This window comes from Mustela erminea, chromosome 6 (genome assembly GCF_009829155.1).
Source record: "Mustela erminea isolate mMusErm1 chromosome 6, mMusErm1.Pri, whole genome shotgun sequence".
Lineage (NCBI taxonomy): Eukaryota > Metazoa > Chordata > Mammalia > Carnivora > Mustelidae > Mustela > Mustela erminea.
The window spans coordinates 121,849,582-121,873,760 of record NC_045619.1 but is presented as its reverse complement, the minus strand read 5'-3'; the positions used below and the strand labels follow the sequence as shown (position 1 = coordinate 121,873,760).

At 38.0% G+C, this 24,179-nt stretch overlaps 1 protein-coding gene across 1 annotated transcript in view; it reads right to left on the bottom strand.

Moving 5' to 3' along the window:
• Window positions 1–12,919, bottom strand: part of MRC1 (mannose receptor C-type 1) — a 105,167-nt gene extending 92,248 nt beyond the window's left edge. The window contains exons 1-2 of the mRNA XM_032349534.1: window positions 12,640–12,919; window positions 241–642 (exon numbers count right to left, since the gene is read on the bottom strand). Of these exons, the coding sequence (XP_032205425.1) occupies window positions 241–642; window positions 12,640–12,700 (463 nt within the window). The 5' untranslated portion in view covers window positions 12,701–12,919. The remainder of the gene's footprint in view (window positions 1–240; window positions 643–12,639) is intronic.
• Between the last annotated feature and the right edge of the window lie 11,260 nt (window positions 12,920–24,179).

The window sequence follows — 24,179 nt, the reverse complement described above, 5'->3', positions numbered from 1 at the left end:
CACACACACACACACACAGTCATTCCATTAATTATAAACAGCTAAATCATTCAGTAATTTTTATTCTATTTATTCACTGTCATTTTCTCATAGCACACAGAATAGTTTAAAACACAAACATAATCAATCAGTAATTCTAGCACAGACTAAACAAGAATATACTTACATTCTTGAAATAGGTTCTAACTAAGAAAGATGAGAAAAATTTGACAGAAAGTCAAGATAGTCCATGCTTCTTACCTTCATAACCTCTAGAGCATAAATCATCTGTGGTCCCATAGATTTTCCATCTGCTCCATAAACCGGAACCCTTGTAAAGCATAATATTCTTTTCTTGTTTATTGCCATAGTTAAAAAATAAATCTTCTCCCTTGATCCCCAAAAGTGTGTCATTTTTGCACTCCCATTTCTGAAGTTCGCTCTTCGGGTCACAGGCATACAGAGTGACAGCCACCCAGTCCGTTTTTGATGGTACCCCCAAACATAATTTAAAAGCAACACTCATAAGCCGGGATTCAGACACCCATCGGAATTTCTGTGCTTCATTGTCTTGGTTGCAAACCGCTGTTTGCACTGCACTGGGACTTAACGCTTCCACACAGCGCTTGTGATCCTCATTATATATTAAAAATTGCCTAGTGTCTGTTTAAAAAAGAAAAAAAGAACAAGAAAAGATGTTTAAGTGGATACATGTGACAAAGAATATTTTAGGTCAAAGTTCCCAATGTTTCCATTTCCAGAAAACTTATGTATGATCCCAGGAGAAGGGGGGATGTCCTTGAGACTGGAAAGAGAGAATGGGATGAGGGGCCTCTTCCCAGGAGGCCCCAGCAACTGGCCAGAAATCCTCAAGACATCCTAGTTTGTTATGGGAGCATTACTAAAGGCCTGCCTTAAATGCACACAAATTGTAGTGTAGTAAACATAAAAAGCCGAGAACAGAGAAAGAAATAATAACCATCTGAGTAAAGAAAATTTGGATATAAGGGACGCCTGGGTGGCTCAATGGTTAAGCGTCTGCCTTCAGCTCAGGTCATGATCCCAGGGTCCTGGGATTGAGCCCCATGTTGGGCTCCCTGCTCAGTGGGGAGCCTGCTTCTCCCTCTGCCTGCTGCTCCCCCTGCTTGTACTCTCACGCTCTCTTGCTCTTTCTCTGGCAAATAAATAAATAAAATCTCAAAAAAAAAAAAAGAAAATTTAGATATGAATACAGTAAGCTGTAGAATTAGATATATGTGTACCCTGGAATAGAGTTTTGAAATCTGATTCATTCCTACTCTCTTTGAGATAGAGGAAGCTCATACATAATTATTCTAATTATAATATTGGTGAGGTTTTTTTTTAACTTAAAAGATAGTTTTATTTTAGGAACTTTTACCCTTATGTTCGGCAAATCTTTGAACTAAATGCTTTCTGGAGAGCCCTGTAGAGAAGTGTTTTGTTTTGTTCTATTTTCTCTTGCAACAGTAGATAACTTAATAGTGTAGCATCGAGATCTGTAAGTTAGTATCTTTTATATAATTTTGACTTTCATTTTATTGGCATACTCATGCTAGACTTTGTATAACCAAAAGATATAAAAATGTACTTATAAGTGTAATAATTTGTCAGATTCACAGTAAAGATTAAATATGTTTTTATTTCATTTGTGGTAATATTTTGGACAATAACTACAAATAATAGTGTTGCTTTATACTTATAATTTGGGGCTGGTAATTTAAATAAATATGTGTAGCTGACTTATACTTAGAGTATGTAGCTGCTAGCTGGCAAAACTGAACTTCCTCTTGCCAAAAGAAAGAAAGAAAGGGAGGAAGGGAGGGAGGGAGAGAGAGAAAGAAAGAAAGAAGAAAAAGAAAAAGGAAAAGGACCTGGTAAACATATTCTTCCCCTTGAAACAGAATTCATGTAAAGGTTTTCCTTTTTGTTTATTTTTTTAAGAATAGACAAATGAAAAGAACTGACTTTTCATTTTCTGACATAAATATCAAATATGACTTCTAAAGATTTACTGAATTCCTTCTACACAAGCGTTCTTTCAAAATAAGCTGGTAGAATTTCAGATATTTGAGGGTCTGAGTCATTAGCTCATTATTTTAAATCAAAGCATTCCCGTGAAATGTAACAAAGTCATAAAAGTACCACAGCAGAGTCCTTCACCATTTACAAAACATTTTCACAAGCCTTATTCTACTTACTGTCCTCAACACCCCTGTCAGGTTAGCACCATTACGTTCTGAGATCAGTTCTTGGACCATCAATTGAGGGCTTACGAAGATCCGTGCCTTCAAAGATTAGTTTTCCCTGCCCTGCTCCTGCATCTGCTCTTGTCCCACACTTGTTAGAGACCTCCTGCCTCTAGCCTATCTGGTTTCCTAATTTGGTGCCACTTTGAAATTTAGCTGGGCTTCCTCGGAATGGGGTTCTCATTTCTCTTGGTTTGATTTCTTGGAATTGGGACTCAATAGAGTCTCAACTCATAACACCTGCTTCCGTTGGCGTCTCTGGAGTTGACATCTGTCAACTGAGCATGCGCTGTCCCGCCGGAGGCCCTCCCATCTAGCTGAACTCCTTCCCAGACTTGATCTCATCTTGTTGCTGCTCATGTCCTCGTGTGACAAGATGAGTAACTTTCTGCATTGGCAATAAAATAAAAATACTAATAACATGCTGTCTTGTTCATAATAAAACAGGAGATAGGAAAACAAAAAGTAAAAAAAAAAAAAAAAACAATTGCTATGATCATTTACCTCACATAAATGTATATCTAGGCTCTTCTAATCTAAAATGGTAATGAAGTCTGAAAATTTTGTTATATAGATCTGTAAACTGAACTATGTGGCCCTTTACATTTAATTTGTTTTCAATTCTGCCAATTGTTTTCCTATTGAGACTTATCTTCCACTTTTTAGATAGTTTAGCTTAGTAACATCTCATCAACAGTAATATCTTCTGCATCATACGTCAGTATCACTGAACAGCCAACATTTGTTCATCATCCAAATTCAGTCATACAACTAGTTGGTCACCAGCCATTTAAGGTAAGGTGCTTGAAAGTTTTCATGCATAAATAGTGTTCTTCCTTTGGAGATTTCTATACTTATTTGACTTTCATTTCATGTACTTAATTTTCATCTGTAGTTCCATCTTAATTTTTCTCTAAATATCATGGCAAACATCCAGTCTTCTGTTTTTCATTAATGGTGACATTGTCTACTCATATCCATAAGCCCAAAACCTAGGATATCCTGGATACCCAGCTCACCTTCACTTTCTAGAACAAAAGCAGAATCTACTGGCTCTACCCAAAAATATACTGTGACAATTTTATGTGTCAGCATGGCTAGGTCATAGTACCCAGAATTTGGTTAAACAGCAGTCTGGATGTTGCTGTGAGGGTTTGTCTGTTCGTTTGTTCATTTGATAAAATTAACATTTGAATCAGTTAAATTTAAGTACATTATCCTCTGTACTGTGGGTGGGCCTCATCCAGTCAGTTGAAGGTTTTAGAGATAACAGACAGAGGTCCCTGAAGAAGACAAAACTCTACCCTCCAGATTGCCTTTGGACTTGAGCTACAATATCAATTCTTTCTTGAGTTTCCAGCCTGCCAGTCTACCCCTGTAGATTTTGGACTTGCCAGCCTTCACAACTGCAGGATCCAATTCCTTCAATATCTCCAGAAAGAGAGACAGAAGATGACCAATAGATGGATGGATAGATGATAGAAGATAGATAGATAGATAGATAGATAGATAGATAGATAGATAGATATAGGGATACACACACATTTATAAACACACTCACATACCCTATTGTTTCTATTTTTCTGGAAAACCCTGGCAAATATATATATTCTAATCCATTATTTTCTCTCTTTCACTATGGCCAACACACTAGACCAAGCCAGGATTAGTCTCACGCTGGTCTTCTTCTCTTTGAAATGCAAGCATCAAAGAAGATAGCCCTTGAACTCCCAGCTTCCTGGGTGAGATGGGCCTAATTTGCCACCTGACTCCAAATTGCAGTACCTCCCTAATGTAATGGGTTGTTTCCACTTAATGATGTAGAAGAGTCCGATTTCTTTGTTTTAGCAGATTATCTGTGATACGCATCCCATTCTGGTTGAGTGCTTATTCCACCATATTTTTTTTTCTTTTTCTTCTACCTTGATGAGGGTTTTCTAAGTTTGGAAGAGATTTTGTTTTTAATTGTATTTTCCCAAAACTTTAAATCCTTTAAGAGTGTGCTTTTGTACACAAGAGAAAAACATCAACCTCCACATCCTAGCTCCCTAGAGAGGACATGATCCTGTCCCTGCTCTCACCCACCACCTTCCAGCCACAAGGCCTTTCTGTTCCTCAAACCCTTCATTTCCACTTGAGAAACTTCATAGTTCAAGTTCCCTCTTCTTGGATACACTTTAAGGTCCCAGCTCAAGTGTCAAGTCCTTAGTGAGCAGATGATCCAAATTTTGCTCTTTTTCTATATAATGTTCTTAACCATCTTAAAATATACTCTTTATAAAAAATCATTTAGTTATGTTTTGTCCATATCCTTTTACTGGAATGTAAATCCCACAAGTAGAAAGACTTAATCTTTCTGATTCAGGACTGTATCATCTCTTTTTGGAGCAAAATATTCTGTCCACAAATATTAGTTGAATGAATGAAGGAACATAAGTTCAATCTGAAACATCTTGACTAATAACCCAGATACATTAGTTTATTTAATAACTGATGAATGGTGATGGGTATATTTCATGTTACTTCTTCCCCTGAAAGTTTATTTTTACCAAAGAACAATTCATAAATTGTTTATACAAGGAGTACTTGGAAATGAAAAGTTTCTATTTCAATTCAACCTTATCTATTCTGGTTTCCTTTATTTATCTTTGACATTAGGGAGCAGGGCAAGTTTGATATTGTCTTTGCTAGACAATATAAGGAAAGGCAACATTATCACTCTATGATTCCACAGTAATCCATTATTCTTCTCCCCCACTAATCAACATGGAGTTTTCCTTGTATCACTGGTCTCTGTGCAGTTGCTCTGATTTCTTCCTCTAAATGGAGTCAAGGTCTTGACCAAAAGACACATTGTGGTATGTTTTTTGCCACCATTAACCATACCAATGTTTTATACATATAAACGTCCTGTTCTCTGTCTATACCAGTTATGTAATTATAAGAGAAACAGCACAAAGCTAACAAATGAGGACAGTAGAATTGTTATATTCCTTTCTCTGCCATCTCAATTATGGGATTGAATGTGTGTTTTTCTTTCTGATTTTTAAATACACATCAGAAATATATTTACAGAATTGGGGGCACCTGGGTGGCTCAGTGGGTTAAAGCCTCTGCCTTCAGCTCAGGTCATGATCCCAGGGTCCTGGGATTGAGTCCCGCATCCGGCTCTCTGCTCTGCAACGAGCCTGCTTCCCCTTCTCTCTCTGCCTGCCTCTCTGCCTACTTGTGATCTCTCTCTGTCAAATAAATAAATAAATAAAATCTTTAAAAAAAAAAAAAAGAAATATATTTACAGAATTGAAGAGACCCATCTTTCATCTTTAACTTTATCTTCCTCATCTCAAATTAATTTCTCTTATTTATTTTGAAGATTTTATTTATTTATTTGACACACAGAGAAATAAGAGTGAGAGAGAGCACAAGCAGAGGGAGCAACAGGCAGAGGGAGAGGAAAAAGACTCCCTGCTGAGCAGGGAGCTTGACATGGAGCCTTCTCTCGGGACCCTGGGATCATGACCTGAGACAAAGGCAGATACTCAACTGACTGAGCCACCCAGGGGTCCGTCATATTAATTTTTCGATAAATATGTACCAGGCACTGTGCAGGTGACATTGTAAGAACAAACCAAAGACAACTTCTGTGCCCCACTGAGCTCATACTGCCTGTAGCTAATTCAAAGGCAGAAACCTCAAAGGTCAAAATACATACAGGAAAGAAGCAATGATAATAAGTTTCAGTTCAGTATCTCAAGTAAAAATAAGTGAAGACTAGGTAACCAATAACATAAGTGTGAATATTCTTTTTTTTTTTTTTAGTACATTCCACACCCAGCAAGGAGCCCAACGCAGGGCCCAAACCCACAACCCAAGATCAAGACCCGAGCTGAGATCAAGAGTAAGACACCTAACCCATTGACCCACCTGGGCGCCCCATGAAGGTGAATATTCTTTTCAGCACATTTTAACAGTTTTACATTTTTCCATAACATCAAGCAAATACTGAAATTTCTAAATTGACTAGCAAAGAAAATTAGGTTATTAAATTTGACCCTCTAGAGACAGAACCATTATATGCTCTATTTCCTTACACATTTGTAGACCTTCCCCATTATCGATAAATGAAATCCTGACTTGCAAACATGAAAAACGATCTTTTGCAAGATAGAGAAACTGGATACAAGGAACATAATTGGATATTTTGTAGCAGGCGGTGCCAGAACCCTACTTATTTTTCTTGCCTTTTGCCATTTCAGTGCATGCAAGCCCCACTCCTCAATGTCAGCACAGCATCTCTGGGCCTGGGGTGCATCAGAGACCCCTGTCCCCACATGCTGTGAAGGCAAGAAGGGTTGGAGAACAAAGGCCTCCAGGAAGGGCTCTTCACCAGTGACTGATAGCAACTGATGAAGAAACAACTCTAATCTTTGGCATATTAGGTGGGATGACACAGTCCGCCTTAATCACCCAGAACACCTGAGCAGGGCTGAACTCCAGCTGTCCACAGTGGCCACGGCTCCTTCCCTTCCTGTCTCACCTCCCCACACCTCTGCCATTGTTTCCTGGGACTGTTTCCCATATGAACGACTTCACGCCAATCACCATCAGAGATAGTGTCTTAACCCAAACCAAGAAATCTGTCCCTAAGGCCTCAGTCAATGAAGGTAAAACCTACAGAGGTGTCCTTCAAGGACCAAGGTTAAGTGAAAAGCAGATATTTGTCATACACCAAGTACATGCAAAAAAACTAAGCCAAGTGCTGGGGGCAAGGGCCAGACTAAGGATCACAGTGTTAGGTGTGGCAATATCAAATAAAAGAATAAAGGAACAATTGAGAGTTATTTTAGTTTTCACTCTGATCCTTCATTTATTCACCAAATCTTCAGAGAACCTAATACTTTAAGTCACTGCATTTGGCCATTTGGGGAGGTCCAAGGGTGAATCCAATATGGGTTATGACCTCAGGAGAAAGGTGAGGGCAGGAGTTAAGAAATTTCTCCAACTTCCTGTCTCACTTTCTAAAGATAGGAATAGCTACACCCTTCCTGATTTTGTTCACTCTCGTCTCAGTAGGTCACCCTCAGTCTGCTGATCTCTTTACCTGTGTCCTGGATGCTACTCCCTTCTGCCGCTCAACTTGTTCTCTTCCTTTCCTTCTCTCCTAGATCTTCAACCTCAGATTGCCAGGCCCTCCCCCAACCCTAGGACAAACAAGCAAATCTGTAGGTTTTGAACCTACACCACTCTTTCTTCTTTCTTCTTCCCCTCACCATCATGCTAACTAATTAATTAGTCTTTATGTATCACGTCTATACGAGCATGACATAATCAGAGCCCCGATGCTCACTGGCTATAGGACTTTGGTCACGTTTCTAAACTACTCTGTGCTTCCTTTTCTCCATCTGAAAGATGAGGGGTAAATAATAGAACCTGCTGGTAGTTGTAAGGATCCAATGAGATCTTCTAAATAAAGCACTGAGAACAGTTCCTGACCAGTGGAAATCGCTATATACATGTTAAGTATTATCATTAACTTGGGAAAATCAGTCTTGAAGACAGCATGAAATGGTTGAAAAGAGGATGAGACTAGAGAAAATAGAGCTGTTGCAGCAGCCCAGAGAAAGGAACAGAAGAGCAGAGATGATGGAGAACTCCAGAGTTTCCAAACTCAAGAGACAAGTGATGTGGTGGAGAAAAGTATATTCTTTGGGGTCAGCAAACTTGTGATCAGATTCTGCCTCCACCATTCACTAGTTGTCTTGCTCAGTTAAATTAACCATTCTTGCCTTGATTTCCTCGTTTGTAAAATAGGGATAATAATGTTCCATGATACACTTGCTATGAATTTCTGAATGAGATAATTTATGTAAAAAACCCAGCACATCATTTTGCATACAGTAAATATTGCAGGGTTAATGCCCTCCTTCCCCCCCCTAAGTGAAATGTCTTAACAGTTGATACAAATAGAGGGACTAAGCCCTTTTTTGAAATACTGTTGTTTCGAGCACATTTTATGTCTTTCCTTGTCAACACACTCCAGCTGGCAAATTCTTAGCGTCAGAGCCAGAAGACAATAGTCAAGAATCAGCTCAGGTCCTTAGTGGCTAGCTAACTTCTGAGCCTGTTTTCTCATGTAGTAAAAGGTGGGCAGTAACACCTACCCATCTTACCTCATGGGGCTATTGTGAAGGATCTGAAAATGATTAATGAATGGAACGAGGGATCTGAACGTGCTTTGTGACTTTAACGTGGTTTGTAAGTGGACAAATTTGTCTTAGAACGCTTTCTCTTTCCGATGTCAGTTTCAATTCTTTTTGAAAGGGTCCTTGCTTTCTTACCACCTTTACTCTCATTTGTGTTCTGACTGATTTCTACTAATCTCCTCTATGGCTCAAACTAACCACATGATGTTTCCATCCAACAATGTTTGATGGTGGCCAAGAGGCAAGAGGACATTAGTGTTCTCATTTTGATAACAGATTGACTCCCTCTCAGCTATGGAAATATGTGACTTCAGAAGCTGCTTTCCTTTTGTTCCACTCCTCTTGTGGCCTCTGTGACTTCTTAGTTCTCCCTTAGCTGCTTGCCTACCAGTCCCAGAGGCCAGATCTGAGTGTTGAAGGATGCCTATGGTCTCTAGCTCCCTTTTGAGGGCAAGGGTTTTTGTCTTTAACTGAGGTTGAGCACACATGACCCTGTAAAGTTCACATTTAACCAATGATGATGACTCCTACTGAGAAATTAAGTTCAACGTCCTCATAAGGTGCTGAATTGTCATTAGCAAAGCAAAACAAGTGTCATCTAGCCATTAACCACAATATCCTACATATGCAGAACTCCATTTTTCAATTTCAGAAAAGTCAGATGAAGTTTGGAACAATAGCAGGAAAAATAGACAAATATAAGAACACTGGAGGCAAAAAAATGATGACAAGAACTTGGTTTTGCTCAGTAACTTTAGATAAGGTGTGTCTTTAATCTGGTATCTAAAAGAAGTCATATGTAAAGGAAGAAATGAAGAGACTAGAAATAAAGAAAAATAGAAATATCATAGGGAAAATTTCATGAAAATTAAAATGACAAAGGGAATGGCAGTGGGGAATTGTTTCTGGAAGAATTCTAGATTGATATTAACCAATCACTCATTCAGCAAGAAAGCACATCACTTCTCTTTAATAGAAAGAATACTCCCTTGGGAGTCAGGACTCCTAAGCCCTAAATGGGTGGTGCCATTAACTAGTTGTGGGACTCTGGAAAGATCACTTAACCTGTCAGGACTTCAATTTTCTTACCTATAAAACACAGAGGTTGGATGCTGCATGAGATTGAGCCAGGGATCACGTTCACTGTATTTGTTTGACACTCATTGGCTAGTGAGGTCCTATTGTTGGCATCTTTTCCAACTCTGCCTCCCGTGACATAACATTCATAGTTTGAAATCAACCGTAGCAGGAATCTTACACCATGGCAATCACTAAATGCCACAAATCAGTGCTTTTTTTCTTCTTCTCTGAGAATTGATTGTTAAGTTTACCAACACACCATTGCTAATGAGCTAAGCCATTCCATTTTAAGCTTAAGTTCTCAGCTGAGGTCTAACCTCTGTGTCTGAACATCTCTCACTGTATCACTACTATGACTATATCCCCACTGAGATCTAAACATTAGTGCTGAATGCAACTCTTCCTGCTAACAGATAGTAGGGCAAGAGAAGCAGAAGAACTCCATGTACTACCCCTCTCCCCCTTCCCCGCTTAAGCTTGGGCTCCTGGCCCCTCGAGGTATGATGTGGGTACTCCCAGCACTGATGATGCGGGATGCACTATGGGAGGTAGGAGAAAGTGTTCTGAGTTATAAATAAATAAATATATATATATAAATATATAAAACACAGAAAGTAGGGAGACCTTTCTGTGGGTTTTCTTCATGGGCTAGGACCCAGGGCAGCTGGGTATGGGAATTCAAATACCCTTTGTTCTACTGCTTTATTATGAAGCAGTAACTAACCTTTGTCCATGTGCTGTGTGAACCAAGAAAAGGTAAAATCAGAATTATAGGATTTCAACTTAGAGAAAAAAAATTTGGAAGGGGCTCCCTTACCCATTTTTTTTTTCAAATTCTCTGAGTAAACACATCTTTAGCACCTCCCTGCTTCCCCCATATTTGTGCCTAAGAAGAGGAAGACATTCATCAGAGCAAGGCATCCTGCTGTCTCAAGGAGGGAAACTTTCCTAAGCAAATTGAGAAACATTTCTTGCCCCAAAACATTGAGTCAATTTAAAGAAAACTAGTACCTATGCTGCCCAATATGGTGGCTATCAGCCCTGAGGGTCTATTGTACCCTAGAAATGAGGCCAGTCTGATTTGAAATGTGCTCTAAGTACAAAATACATACTAGATTTTGAAAATTTAATGTTTAAAAAAATCAATATAAAAATATCCCCATATATTTTATCCTGATAAAATGATCAGGTGATATTAGTGATCTTCATTGAAAATATTTGGGTTAAATAAAATATATTCATAAGAATCAATGTCACCTGTTTCTTTTTACTTTTTTAGCATGGCTACATAATTTAACCAATGATGTTTCTATTGGACTGCCTGGGTTAGAATCCAGGTCACTTACAGAGCCCTCGAATTGTTCATTGACATTCGGTTTGAAGACCTTCAGTGACAGCGAACTCACTCCTAAGCAGACAATCCTATCTAAGACAGCACAACTCTTGGATTTTCACTGGTCTTAGTTTTAACCTTTGGGGTCCTGAAGCATACATTACTTCCCTGCCGCAAGACAGACTAGCAAGACAAACACTGTGTTAATGTCTAACCCTAGCCTGTAGTCTTCTCCCACTTGGGTTAAGAATCTCCTCCAGCACCCCTTACTCACTGAGGGATATGCTTTGTAGCCAGCAATAAAGCAAAATATCTTTTCAGGCTCCAGGAACCTCAGCACAATTCCTTGGGAAATCTCTCCTTTAAATGCTTAATATACTGCTTTTATTGGATAACTTGTTACTGCTGTGGGAACAAGAAGTTACTACCTTTAATAACTAGCACTTGGGAAGCCTTCCTATGGGCCAGATTCTGTTCTAAACATTTTCCATTTTGTAACTCATTGAATCCTTACAAAAACTTGGTGCAGGTAACATTATGCCCCCCATTTTATAAACAGGGAATCTAAAACACAGAGTAACTAAGTAGCTCCCTGGCAAGGGCAGGGGTCTTTCACTTGAGCTTTTGTACTCACTACTACTTCTTTTTCCTTTTTTTTTTTTTTTTTTTTTTTTTTTTTTTTGCATGAGGTTTGAACTCACCATCTAAGATTAAGACCTGAGCTGAGGTTAAGAGGCAGATACTTAACTGACTGAGTCACCCAAGTGCCCCCATATAATTACCACTACTTAATGCTCATTATGATTTAATGTCTTCTGTGGTCAGCACCCTCTCTGGAAGTCTCCTGGTGGCGGGCATTTCTGTGTTACTGGTATGCCCCAGTCCCGCCCACACCATTACACAGAGAGTGTGGAGTGCCCTTGGAACAGAATGCACACAGATGACCTGTGCTCTTTGGGAGAAAAGAAGAGAGATCAGGAACCAAAGTTCAAAGTTGAGATCCCTGCGATCTCATTTCAAAAGGGAATGAAAATTCTAATGGGTACTCTCATTCTGAAGTTAAACAGGCTGAGTCTAAAGGACTAGAAAAGAAAAGGGAGACTCGACAATGTCTTTAAGAATTGAAAAGCTAGGATTCTGTTCCTCGTGAGTAATCACCAGTCTCCAGGGGAAAAAAAGGGAGTTGGGGGGGGGGGAGAAAACAAGTGTAAATCAGTTTGAACAACTTAGAATACTGATGAACTTTGTAGCTGTAAAAATCTATGGATCATTAAAAGGTTTGTTCACAGAAAGAGACGCGTTGTGAAAACCTCATGGAATCTATCCTTGGAGGATGATCTATGACCCTGTCCTTAGACCCACCATGAAGAAAGAGAGCAGTGCCGCCCTCCTTTTGGCCAAAAACATTCAGAAGATATTTCTTGGTGCTTCGACAGGAACATTGTGAATTGAAAACCAGAACAAACTGCAGAGGAAATGCCTCTAAGAACAGAACAGGGAAGGAACCATGGGACGTGAAAGAAGTCAGGAGAAACAGGGGTTCTGTGGGGCTGGGGGTCACGTAGCACCTCTGGCCTGAGAGGCAGCCTCCGTACTCCATGTTCCCGGCTTCCAAGAGGAGGAAAACCGTCTCCCCCGCAGACCTGGTGGTGCAGGGGACTTCTGCTTTCCTCCTCACCACGGTATTAAAAGGAATCCATTAACCTTGACCCAAAAGGGAAGGTGTGCCATCTCCCCCAGGCCCCAAGTCAGAAAGCTTCTGTTTCAGTCAACTTACCCAACAGCTGTACAGCGACCGGAATGAGAGGGAAGAAAACCAGGAGCAGGGACAGCCTCATGTCCCACAGTTGATCCTTCAACTTGCACTAATGGAGAGGAGGGGGGAGGAAGGAACCAAAACAGTGCAGGCACCCAATCACCCCTTCCCCTACTCTGGTCTCCGAGCTGCCCTGCTGAAAAGAGGTGTGGAGGAAGCTCTCACTTTTAAAGGGCTTCTGAAATTAGGGAAAACCTCCAATAAGGAGATATCCTGTCACATGATGGTAGTTGGAAAAACAGGAATTCAAAGTTACAACTTTGCTTTGTAAGCTAACTTCTGAGAAGAGCAGACACAGAGGAAGGGAAGAAAGGGACACATGTGGGAGAGGGGTGAGGAAGGGAGGGTGGCGAAAGGGTGATAGTGAGAAACGCGGAGCCAGGCTGGCCTGCAGAGAAGGGGAGAAGTGAAACAGCTGTGTGGCTCAGGGCTGCTCAGAAGGGGCTGTGTGAAAAGCAGGCAGGAGGCCATTACCTGGCCTGGAAAGTTGGGCTTCCCTCAGTGAAGCAGCTGAGCCAGCGGTCCCTCAGCAGACAGCCTCACTGTAGAGTTGACAGAAATGGCAGCACTAAAAAGGACAGTTTGGGTGCTGGAAACATTATCTTAAGGGCTGAAATGGATTCCCCTCATTTTGTATACTCAGTGCTTGGAGTGTTGTGTCTTTTTTTCTTAGCTTCAAAAGACACCGTTCTCACAAAGCTTTGTTCCTTCAGTCAGAAAAAAAGTGAGAGGCTAAACCCAAGAGGGAATCTCCTCCAGACTAGGAAGCAGATAGTTCTAGAAGGCTTTCTCTAGAAGGTTCTCCAGAAAAACGGAGAAAACAGGGATAAAAGATTTGTAATAAAGCCTCAAAGCCCAGCCTCAACCATACTCATCCTCTTCAACTTCAGAAAGGTCCTCTTAAAGGAGAAAATCTGCTTACTTAGTCACAAGGATGTATATTCATTACATGATGGATGGAATTCTTTCTTTAAAAAAAAAAATGGGAGCAAATAGCTCCGTTGGTTAAGCGTCCGACTCTAGATCTCAGCTCAGGTCTTGATCTCAGGGTTGTGAGTTCCAGCCCTGCATTGGGCTCCATGCTGGGTGTGGAGCCTACTTAAAAAAATAATGATAATTTTAACAATCAATAAAAATAAAAACAAAAATGTTCATTAAACACAAAATTAACCCCTAAACATCTACTGTTATTTTTTAGAAGTAAAACATGGATTAAGAGTATCTTGATGCAGAGATCAGTAATTAGATAGCCAACCCACCCCTGGAACATGGTAAAAATTAGCAATTCAAAATGAAGCTGCTAGAAACATTGCATTTAAAAAAAAAATTTTTTTTAAAGATGTTATTTATTTGAGAGAGAGAGAGCTAGATAGAGAGCATGAGCAGAGGAGAGCAGAGGGGCTGGAGAGGAAAGGGAGAAGGAAGCTCTCCAGCTGAGCAGGGAGCCTGATGTAGGGCATGATCTCAGGACCCTAAGATCATGACCTGAGCCAATGGCAGACACTTAACTGACTGAGCTACCCAGGCACCCCCCTTTTTTTTTTTTTTAATTTTAAATGAGTAGTTTATCATGAAGTAGCCCTAAAATTGACTATTTTTGTGAATGTTATAAAAGTTAGAAACTGCTTCCTAGGAAGAAATATGATATAGTCTCCTCGCTGATTTTTTAAAACATTCTAACTTTAAGATTATTCAGACAGGATGCCAAAGGTGATAAAAATGTAGGGCAGAGGACAAAAGTTTGTTGTTTTTGTTTTTTCATTAAGCTAAGACTTGACTGACAGAAAAAGTTAGTTATGAAACAGAACAGATAAAACAACATGTTTGTTTCTGAAACACTGTTTCACTGATTTATCACATACACAAAAAAGATATTTTAAATGAGTCATTCATGGCTTTTAAATATAAATAATTTACATAAATACAAAAAATCTGGCCCAATTTAGATGTATATCAATTTCAGAAGCAAAGAAAATGTAATTACATTCTCTCTACACTCACCCTCAAAGTTTTTTGAATTACACAAATGTGTCACATGGCCAGCCAAAATCAATGGTAAATCTGTGACTCTGAAACAAAAGAAATTCAGTTGTCCCACAAAGAATTTACATCAAATAAGAATTTACCTTATTTTTTTTTTAAGATTTTATTTATTTATTTGACAGACAGAGATCACAAGCAGGCAGAGGCAGGCAGAGAGGAGGAAGCAGGCTCCCCGCTGAGCAGAGAGCCCAACCTGGAGCTCGATCCCAGGACGCTGGGATTATGACCCAAGCCGAAGACAGAGGCTTTAACCCACTGAGCCACCCAGGTGCCCCAGGCCTTGAACTTATTGAAACAAAAATATATCAGGCTTGAAGAGGTGGACAGGCAAAAAAGAAAAGCAACATTTGGGAGAGTGACATCACCGAGGATGGTGGACTGGGAAGCTCTAGGAATCCATCACTTCATCTCAACAACTATTGAACTGGCAGCAACTGTCTGAAGTGACTTCTGGAACTCTGGGCTATAGTAGAAACTTTGAAACACCCAGTGGAGAACTGGCAAATTTCAATGAATTTCATCATGTCCCTAATGGTAGTGGCTACTATCCTCTATCCCCAATCTTTGTGGCTGGCAGTGTTCGGGTGGCAGAATGATTTTCCAGGGTAGCTTGCTAGAGTCAGAGTGGACAGTAAAGACTTTGTCCTTCAAAATATCAGAGTTGTGGGTTCTGAAGACTGACCACTGCTTTTAATTGCTTTCAACACTTATATTCAACATAGTACTAGAAGTTCTAGCTTGAGCAATTGGGCAAGAAAAAAAAAATAAAAGTATCAAACTAAAAGGAAGTAAAAGTGTCTCTCAAGAAGTAAAATGATTGGGGTGCCCAGGTGGCTCAGTGGGTTAAGCCTCTGCCTTTGGCTCTGGTCATGGTCTCAGGGTCCTGGGATCGAGCCCTGCACCAGGATCTCTGCTAAGGAGGGAACCTGCTTTACTTCTCTCTCTCTCTCTCTCTCTCTCTCTCTCTCTGCCTGTCTCTCTGCCAACTTGTGATCTCTGCCAAATAAATAAATAAAATCTTAAAAAAAAAAGAAGTCAAATTATCTCTTTTCACAAATGGCATGATTTTATATGTGGAAAACCCTAAAGCTTCCACCAAAAAAAATTGTTAGAGCTAATAAACAAATGAAACACAATTGAAAGATACAAAATCAAAACACAAAAATCAGTTGCATTTCTACATACTATCAATGAAAAATCTAAAAAGGCAGTTAAGAAAAAAATTCCACTTACAATAGCATCTAAAAGAATAAAATACTTGGGAGTAAGTTTAACCAAGGAAGCAAAAGACTTATACAATGAAAGCTATAAAACAGAAATTAAAGAAGACCTAAATAAATGGGAAGATATCCCATGTTCATTCAAAGGAAGACTTAATATTATTAAGATAACAGGACTACCCAAAGATTTCTATAGATTCAGTGCAACTTCTATAATAATCCCAATGACATTTTTTGTAGAAATAAAATAAAATCACAAAAATCACATGAAATCTCAAGGGATAGACAGAACAATTTTGAAAAAGAATACAGTTGGAGAACTCAAATCATACTTCCTGATTTCAAAATTTACCACAGAGCTATAGTAATCAAAATTGTGTGGTGCTCTCATAGGGGAAACATAAAGAGCAATAGAACAGAATAGAAAGTCCAGAAATCAATTCTCACACATGTGCCAATTGATTTTTCACAAGGGTGCCAAGACCATTCAGTGGAAAAAGAATAGTCTTTTCAAAAATGGTGTTGGGAAAACTGTATCTCCACATACAAAAGAATGAAATTGGGCCTTTACCTTATACCATATACAAAAATTAACTCAAAATGGATCAAAAACCTAAAGTCAAGAGCTAAAACTATAAAACTTTTAGAAGAAAACATCAGGGAAAATCTTCATGCCATTGGATTCAGCAATGAGTTTTGGAGAGAGGAGGTAGATAACACCAAAAGCACAGACAATGAAAGAAAAAAAAATAGATAAATTGGGCTTCACTAAAATTGTTTTTAAAATTGTACATCAAAGGATGCAATTGAAAGAGTGACAAGACAATCTGAGAATGGGAGACACTATTTGCAACTCATATATCTGAAGAGGGATTAATAACCATAATATATAAAGAAGTAGAAGTCAATAGCAACAACAATACAATCAATCTTAAAAATGACAATGAGCTTGAGCAGACATTTCTCCAAAGAAGACACACAAATAGCCAATAAGCACATGAAAAGATGTTCAACATCACTAGTCATTAGGGAAGCACAATCAAAACCACCATGGCATACCACTTCATACCCATTGTTATAGCTACTATCAGAAAATGAAAACAGAAAATAATAAGCATTGGTGAGGATGTGGAGAAACTGGACCCCTTAGGCACTGCTAGAGGGAACATAAAATGATATAGCCACTGTGAAAAATAGTTAAGCCATTCCTCAAAAAGCTAAACATATCATTGTCATATCATCTAACAATTCCACTTCTAGGTATATATTCAAAGAACTGAAAACAAAGATTAAAACAGATATTTTTTTGTACACCAGTGTTCATAGCTGCATTTTTCATACTAGCCAAAAGATAGAAGCAACCCTATTCACCTACCAGCAGGTGAATGGATAAACAAAATGTAGTGTTTGTCATACACACACAATGGAATATTATTCAATCATAAAAAGGAATCTGATTCCTGCTATAACAAGTACAACTTTGAAAACATTATGCTAAGTGAAATAATCCAGGCACAAAAGGGCACATATTGTATGATTCCACTTATATGTTATATGTAGAACAGGAAAATTCATAGAGACAGAAAGAATAGAGGCTACCAGGGACAAGTGATGAAGGGAAAGTGAATTTTATTGTTTAGTGGGTTTCTGTTTGAGATGATGAAACCTAAAAATAGGTAGTGGTGATAATTACACAACATTGTGAACATACTTAAAGCTCCTTAATTGAACACATAAAAAGGGTTAAAGTGGGAAATTTTATGTTACATATATTTTATCACATTAAAATAAAATCTGTTACCATATTTTTCTACTAAGTTTTGCATCTGGTTTTTGCTTAACTGTTGATGATAGTGGTAGATTTTTTTGTTTTTGTTTTAAGGTTTTATTGATCTGACACACAGAGAGAGAGAGAGAGAGATCACAAGGAGGCAGAGCAGTGGGGAGAGGGAGAGGGAGAAGCAGGCTCTCCACTAAGTAGGGAGCCTGATGCTGGGCTCAATCCCAGGACCCTGGGATCATGACCTGACCTGAAGGCAACTACTTAACCCCCTGAGCCACCCAGGGCCCCCAGTAGTGGTAGCTTTTAACTAGCTCTTCCTTCAAGCTATTGAAGTATTTCTATAAAATCAAGAAAATCCTTACTTTTTTAATTGCCAAGATAATTGCTGAACTATTTCATTTCCTCCTAGACATTCTCTTTCTCAAGTATCACGTACTTCACACCCACTCAATTCCATAAAAGATGAACTTGGTGACTCTTTTGCCCTGAAACAGTTCCAAGAAAATTAGCTCAACACATTTTTTGTAAACTGTTTTATCATTTTCCATGGTTAAAACTGGCAACTGATTCAGAAATTTGTTTTAAGCAAGACTATCTTTTGATGGGCAAATTGGCTCAAATGTTATCATAATAATTATGATCCAGAAAAAAAAAGAAGATATAATGATGCAGCTGAGTATAAATTTAAAAATTTAAAGGATGGAACACTGTTTCTTTATGTTCTTATTCCTCACATGTTCTGATCTTTACCAAAATATGTCAAAACACCAGTAATGCATTTGCAGTTTACTAGAAAACAATTGCCTTACTGCAATAAAAAAAAAAATTGGATTATTTATCTAAAATTTGTCTTCAGATAGAATATTTAGATTGATCATAATTTGCAGTATATATATGCAGATTATTTGAGGGCCTGAGTTTTACAGTTCTCCAATTGGTGTTATGTTTTCTTTTGTTTGGCACTGCACACATTTTTATAATAAACTTATTTAACTTTGCAAAATAACTTAATTAGATTGTTATTTGACCCATTTAATATTTGGGGAAAAATGTAAGAATAAGATTAAAAATGTACTTTATGGTCTGAAAATAACCAAGATTTTATAGTTGGAAGCCAAGACATAAGAACATTAGATTTCTTTTCCAAAACTACACAAATAGGTAATGTTATCTATAATATTTAGCAATATAGAATGTAAATGTTGTATCTATTCACTGAAATATTCTAGAAATTCTACTCTCTTAGGTATCTAAATCTTCAAAAATAAAAGGAAAGAAGAACATTGTAGAGAAAGAAGAGATTTCTAGAAAATCTATTAATATTTTAATTTCAATGCATGAGAAATTATGACTTTTTAAATGGGTACATCCTGAAAAATTAAGATTTATATATATATATAAATGAAAACTTTCACAGCAAATATTATTACAGCAAATATTATCCTGAACACATATAAAATCATTTTTTATATATTTAAGGCTATACTGCTTTTTTTAAGATTATTTTTTAGGACACTTCGTTTACAATAAAATTGAGAGGAAGGTATGGAAATTTCCCATTTACTCCCCTGCCCTCACATGTACATAGCCTTCTCCATTACAATCATCCTCTGTATTCTGCCTGTTCATCTTATATTGTCTCTGTAGTTTTGCCTTTTCTAGAATGTCATATAGATTGAATCATTACAGCATGCAACCTTCTCAAACTGGCTTCTTATATTTAGTAATATTCAGATAAGTTTCCTTCATGGCTTTTCCTGGCATGTTAGCTCATTTCTTTTTAGTGCTGAATAATATTCCATTATCAGAATTTCCATAGTTTATTTAACTATTTTACCTACCCATTTATCTGCAGAAGGACATCTTTCTTGCTCCCAAGTTTTGACAATTATGAATAAATAAAGTTGCTAAAAATAACCACATTCAAGCTTTTGTGTTGACATCAGTTTCCAGCTCCTTTGGATAAGTGACAAGAAGCCTGATTGCTGGATGGTATTGTAGGACTATGTTTATTTTCATAAGAAACCATCTTTCTGTCTTTCAAAGTATACCATTTTGCATTCCTGTCATCAATGAATGAGAATTTCTTCTGTTCCACATCCTCCCCAGCATTTTTTCTTGCCAGTTTTTTTTTTTTTTTTTTTTTTTTTTGGCCCTTCTAGTCAAGGTGTAGTGGTATCTCATTGTGTTTTAATTTGCATTTCCCTGATGACATATGATCTAGAACATCTCTTTGTATGTAAACTTGCCATCTGTAAGGTGTCTATTCATTTGATGAGGTCCTTTTCCATTTTTTAATTAGGTTGCTTGTTTTCTTTTCTTTTTAATTTAAATTCCATAAGCCAACATATAGTACATCATTAGTTTCCAATATAATGTTCAGTGATTCATTAGTTGCATATAACACTCAGTGCTCATCACATCACGTGCTTTTCTTATTGCCCATCACCCTGTTACCCTAGACCCCCACCCACCTCCCTTTCTGCAACCCTCAGTTTGTTTTCCTAGTCAAGAGTCTCTTGTGGTTTGTCTTCAGAGTTGCTTGTTTTCTTAGTGTTGAGTTTTAAGAGTTCTTTGTATATTTTGGATAACAATCTTTATCAGATATGAATTTTGCAATTATTTTCTTCCAGTCTCTGGTTTGTCTTCTAATTTTGACATTGTCTTTCATGAAGCAGAGGCTTTTTAATTTAATGAATCAAGCTCATCAATTATTTCTGTATGGATCATGCCTTTGATCTTATACCTAAAAAAAGCATCACTATATCCAAGGTCATCTAGGTTTTCTCCTATTATCTTCTAAGAGTTTCATAGTTTCATATTTACCATTTAGATATATAATCCATCTTGACTTAGTTGTTGTGAAGGATGTAAGGTCTATACACAGATTAATGTTTTGCATGTGGATGTCTAGTAGTTCCTACACCATTTGTTGAACAGATTATCTTTTCTTCATTTTATTAATTTTGTTCCTTTTTCAAAGATCAGTCGACTACTTTTGTGTGGATTTACTTCTGGTCTCTCTATCCTATTCTATTGATCTGTTTGTCTATTGTTTTGTCGATACAATATTGTAGCTTTAGAGTAAGTCCTGAGTCAGGTAGTATCAATTCTCCAACATTGCTCTTCTCCTTCAATACTGTGTTGTCTCTTCTGAAGATTTTATCTCTCCATATAAACTTAGAATCAGTTTGTCAATATCCACAAAATAACTTGTGAAAACTTTCATTGGGATTGCACTGAATCTCGAGATAAGTTGTGAAGAACTGACATCTTGACAATATTGAGTCTTCCTATCCATGAATGTGAAATGTCTCTCCATTTATTTAGTTCTCCTTTGATATTTTTTTATCAGAGCTTGATAACTGATGATTGATAGTGTTGTTGAGTTCAACCATGCCCTTACTTACCTGTTGGAACTGTCCATCTCTGAACAGGGATGTTAAAGTCTGTGACTATAATGGATTTATCTGTTGCAGTTTTTGACTCATGTGGTTTGATGCTCTGTTTTTAGGTTGCATACATGTTAAGAATTTTCATGTCTCCTTAAGATATCCACCCTTTACATTATGGAATACCTTCCTTAATCTTGGTAACTTTCCTTACTTTGCTGTCTTCTCTTTCTAAAATTAATATAGCTACTACTGCTTTTTGTTTTTGTTGTTAGTGTAAACATGTTTTTCTCCATCCATTTACTTTTTATCTATAATGTGTCCTTATATTTAAAGTGGGTTTCTTGTAGACCAGATAGCTGGGTCATACTTTTTGATCCACTCTAACCATCTCCAACTTCTTTTTTTTAAGATTTCATTTATTCATTTGAGAGAAAGAGAGAGCATGCACGTGCACATGAGCAGGGGGAGGGGCAAAGGGAAAAGCAGACCTCAGGCTGAGCAGGGAGCCTCAGGCGGGGCTTCATCCCATGACCCCGAGAACATGACCTGAGCCATAGGCAGAACTGAGCCATCCAGGCTTTCCTGAAAATCTCTGTCTTTTAAGTGGTGTATTTAGACCAATGACATTCAGAGTGATTACTGATAAAGTTGGATTCATATCTATCATATGTATTGCTGTTTTCTTTGTTCTTTTTGTCTTTCACTCTTTTTCTGCCTTTGATGGTATTAATTGAAAATTTTATATGACTCCATTTTGTCTCCTTTCTCAGGGTGTCTGTTATTCTTCTTTATTTAAACATTTTTCGTGACTGCCCTAGAGTTTGCAACACATTTTTAGGGCTAATCCATGTACAGTTTCAAATAATGCTATACCACTTACCATGAAACTTTCTTAAAATTTAAAAAAATTCCTAATTCTTTCCTCCCATCACTTGTATCATTGCTGTCACTCACTTTATTTACATGTATTTGTATAAAGCATGTAATAAATATATATATATATGATATATACATATGCATACATAATTACATTGTTGCCATTATTATTTTGAACAAACTGTTACTCATTAGGTCAGTTACAATTTTTTTTTAATTTTTATTTTCCTTCTTCTATCCATTTTCTGATGCTCTTCCTTTCTTTGTATATCTCAGTTCTGATTCATTTTTTTCTTTCTCTCTAAGAACTTCTTTAAACATTTCTTGTAAGACAGATCTATTGGCAACAGATTTTCTCAACTTTTGTAAGTCTAGGAAAGTATTTATTTCTCCACACCTTGAAGAATGATTTCACAGGGTACAGAATTCTAGGTTGGTAGCTTTTTTCTCTTAACCCTTTAAGTATTTCACTGTTCTCTCTTTTGCTCGCATGGTTTCTGAGAAGGTGGGTGTTAAAAGTAAGGTGGTTTTTCCTTCTGGCTTCTTTCAGGATATTTCATCTATGACTTTTCTATAATTTGAAAATGATATCCTGAGGTGTAATTTTTTTGCCATTTACCTTGTTTGGTGTTTTCTGAGCTTTCTGGATCTGTGGGTTTGGTGTCTCACAGTAATGTGGGGAAATTCTTAGTCATTATTGTTTCGAATACTTCTTTAGTTCCTTTCTCTCTTTCTCCAGTTCTAGTATTCCTATTACTCATAACTTATGCCTTCTGCAGCTGTCCACAGTTTTTGGGTACTCTGTTCCATTTTTTTTTTAGACTTCATTTTCTTTGATTTCAAAGATTCTATTGCTATATGCTTTAATGCAGAGATTCCTTCCTCAGCTGTATTCAATCTACTGGTAAGTCTACTGAATGCAGTCTTCATTTCTGCTACACAGTTTTTTGTTTCTAGCATTTCTTTTTTGATTCCTTCTTGGGATTTCCATTTCTCTGGTTGCACTGCCCATCTGTTCTTGCATGCTCTCTACTTTATCCATTTGAGCCCTTATATTAAACCTAGTTGTCTTAAATTCTTTGTCTGAGGATTCTAACATCCCTGACATGTCTGGTTTTGATGCTTGTTCTATCTCTTCAGGTTTTGCGGCGGGAGGGGTGGTGGTGTTTGTTTTGTTTTGTTTTGTTTTTTGCCTGTTGGTATGCCTGCTAATTTTTTCTTGATAGCTGGACATGGTATACCAGGAAAAAGGAACTTCTGTAACTAGGCCTTTAGTGATGTTCTGGTGAAACGTGTGTGTTTCAGAGGGCAGCATTTTATAATTTATGACCACATCTCAGTCTTTAGACAGTCTATGCCTCTGGACTGTGAACTTCACAAGAGTTTCCCTGGTTTGTTTTGTTTTGTTTTCTCCCCCATCCTTAAGTCAACAAGATAGCTAGAGTGGGCCAAAATTGGGTCAGCTTCCCTCAGCTACACTCTGATGATCACCATAGCATATTGGGCTCTGGTTAGCTAGCTTCCCCTGAATTATTTCAAATAGGTTCCTTTTCTCTTCCCCCTGGTGGAAGCATGAGGGAATTTTTTCCCCAATATTTACTATGGAAACTTGATCAAGCTCCTGGAGGTTAATCTCACAGTATTATGGGGAGTTCCTATGACTGGGTCCCTCTGGAGCTTTTAACTCAGTTATCTACACAGAGCCTTCAACAATTCATCAGTTATATCTGAGGTTTTCCTACCTGGGTGCTGGTATCTTTTTTAGGAAGCTGTGACTCCCTGCCTGTCTCTCCAATCTTGGAAAAATCCCTGATGTTCTTCTTACTTGTTGCAGGCAAAACTCTTTCCTTTTCCTATTCTTCAGCTTGGTTGTATCTTCTGGGCCAACACTCACCAAGCAGGGAACGCATATTGGAGGAAGTTGCTTTTTTTCAAGGGCATTGCAAAAGGATGTGTGGGTTGTTCACTGGTAAACCTAAAGGGGTGCCTGTTCCATGGGCTACCACAGTCATTCATTACAGTCCTGAAAAATACATGGAGAAGCATGATTTAGAGTTCATGAATTACTGTCTCTTTGTGAGAAACTGAAGCACATTCTCAGTGCAGGTACAGCAGGGTGGCCTACCCATCAGCTGGGCCTTCAGCCAACTTCACACACAAGAATGCCCATAGTAGCCACAGTTG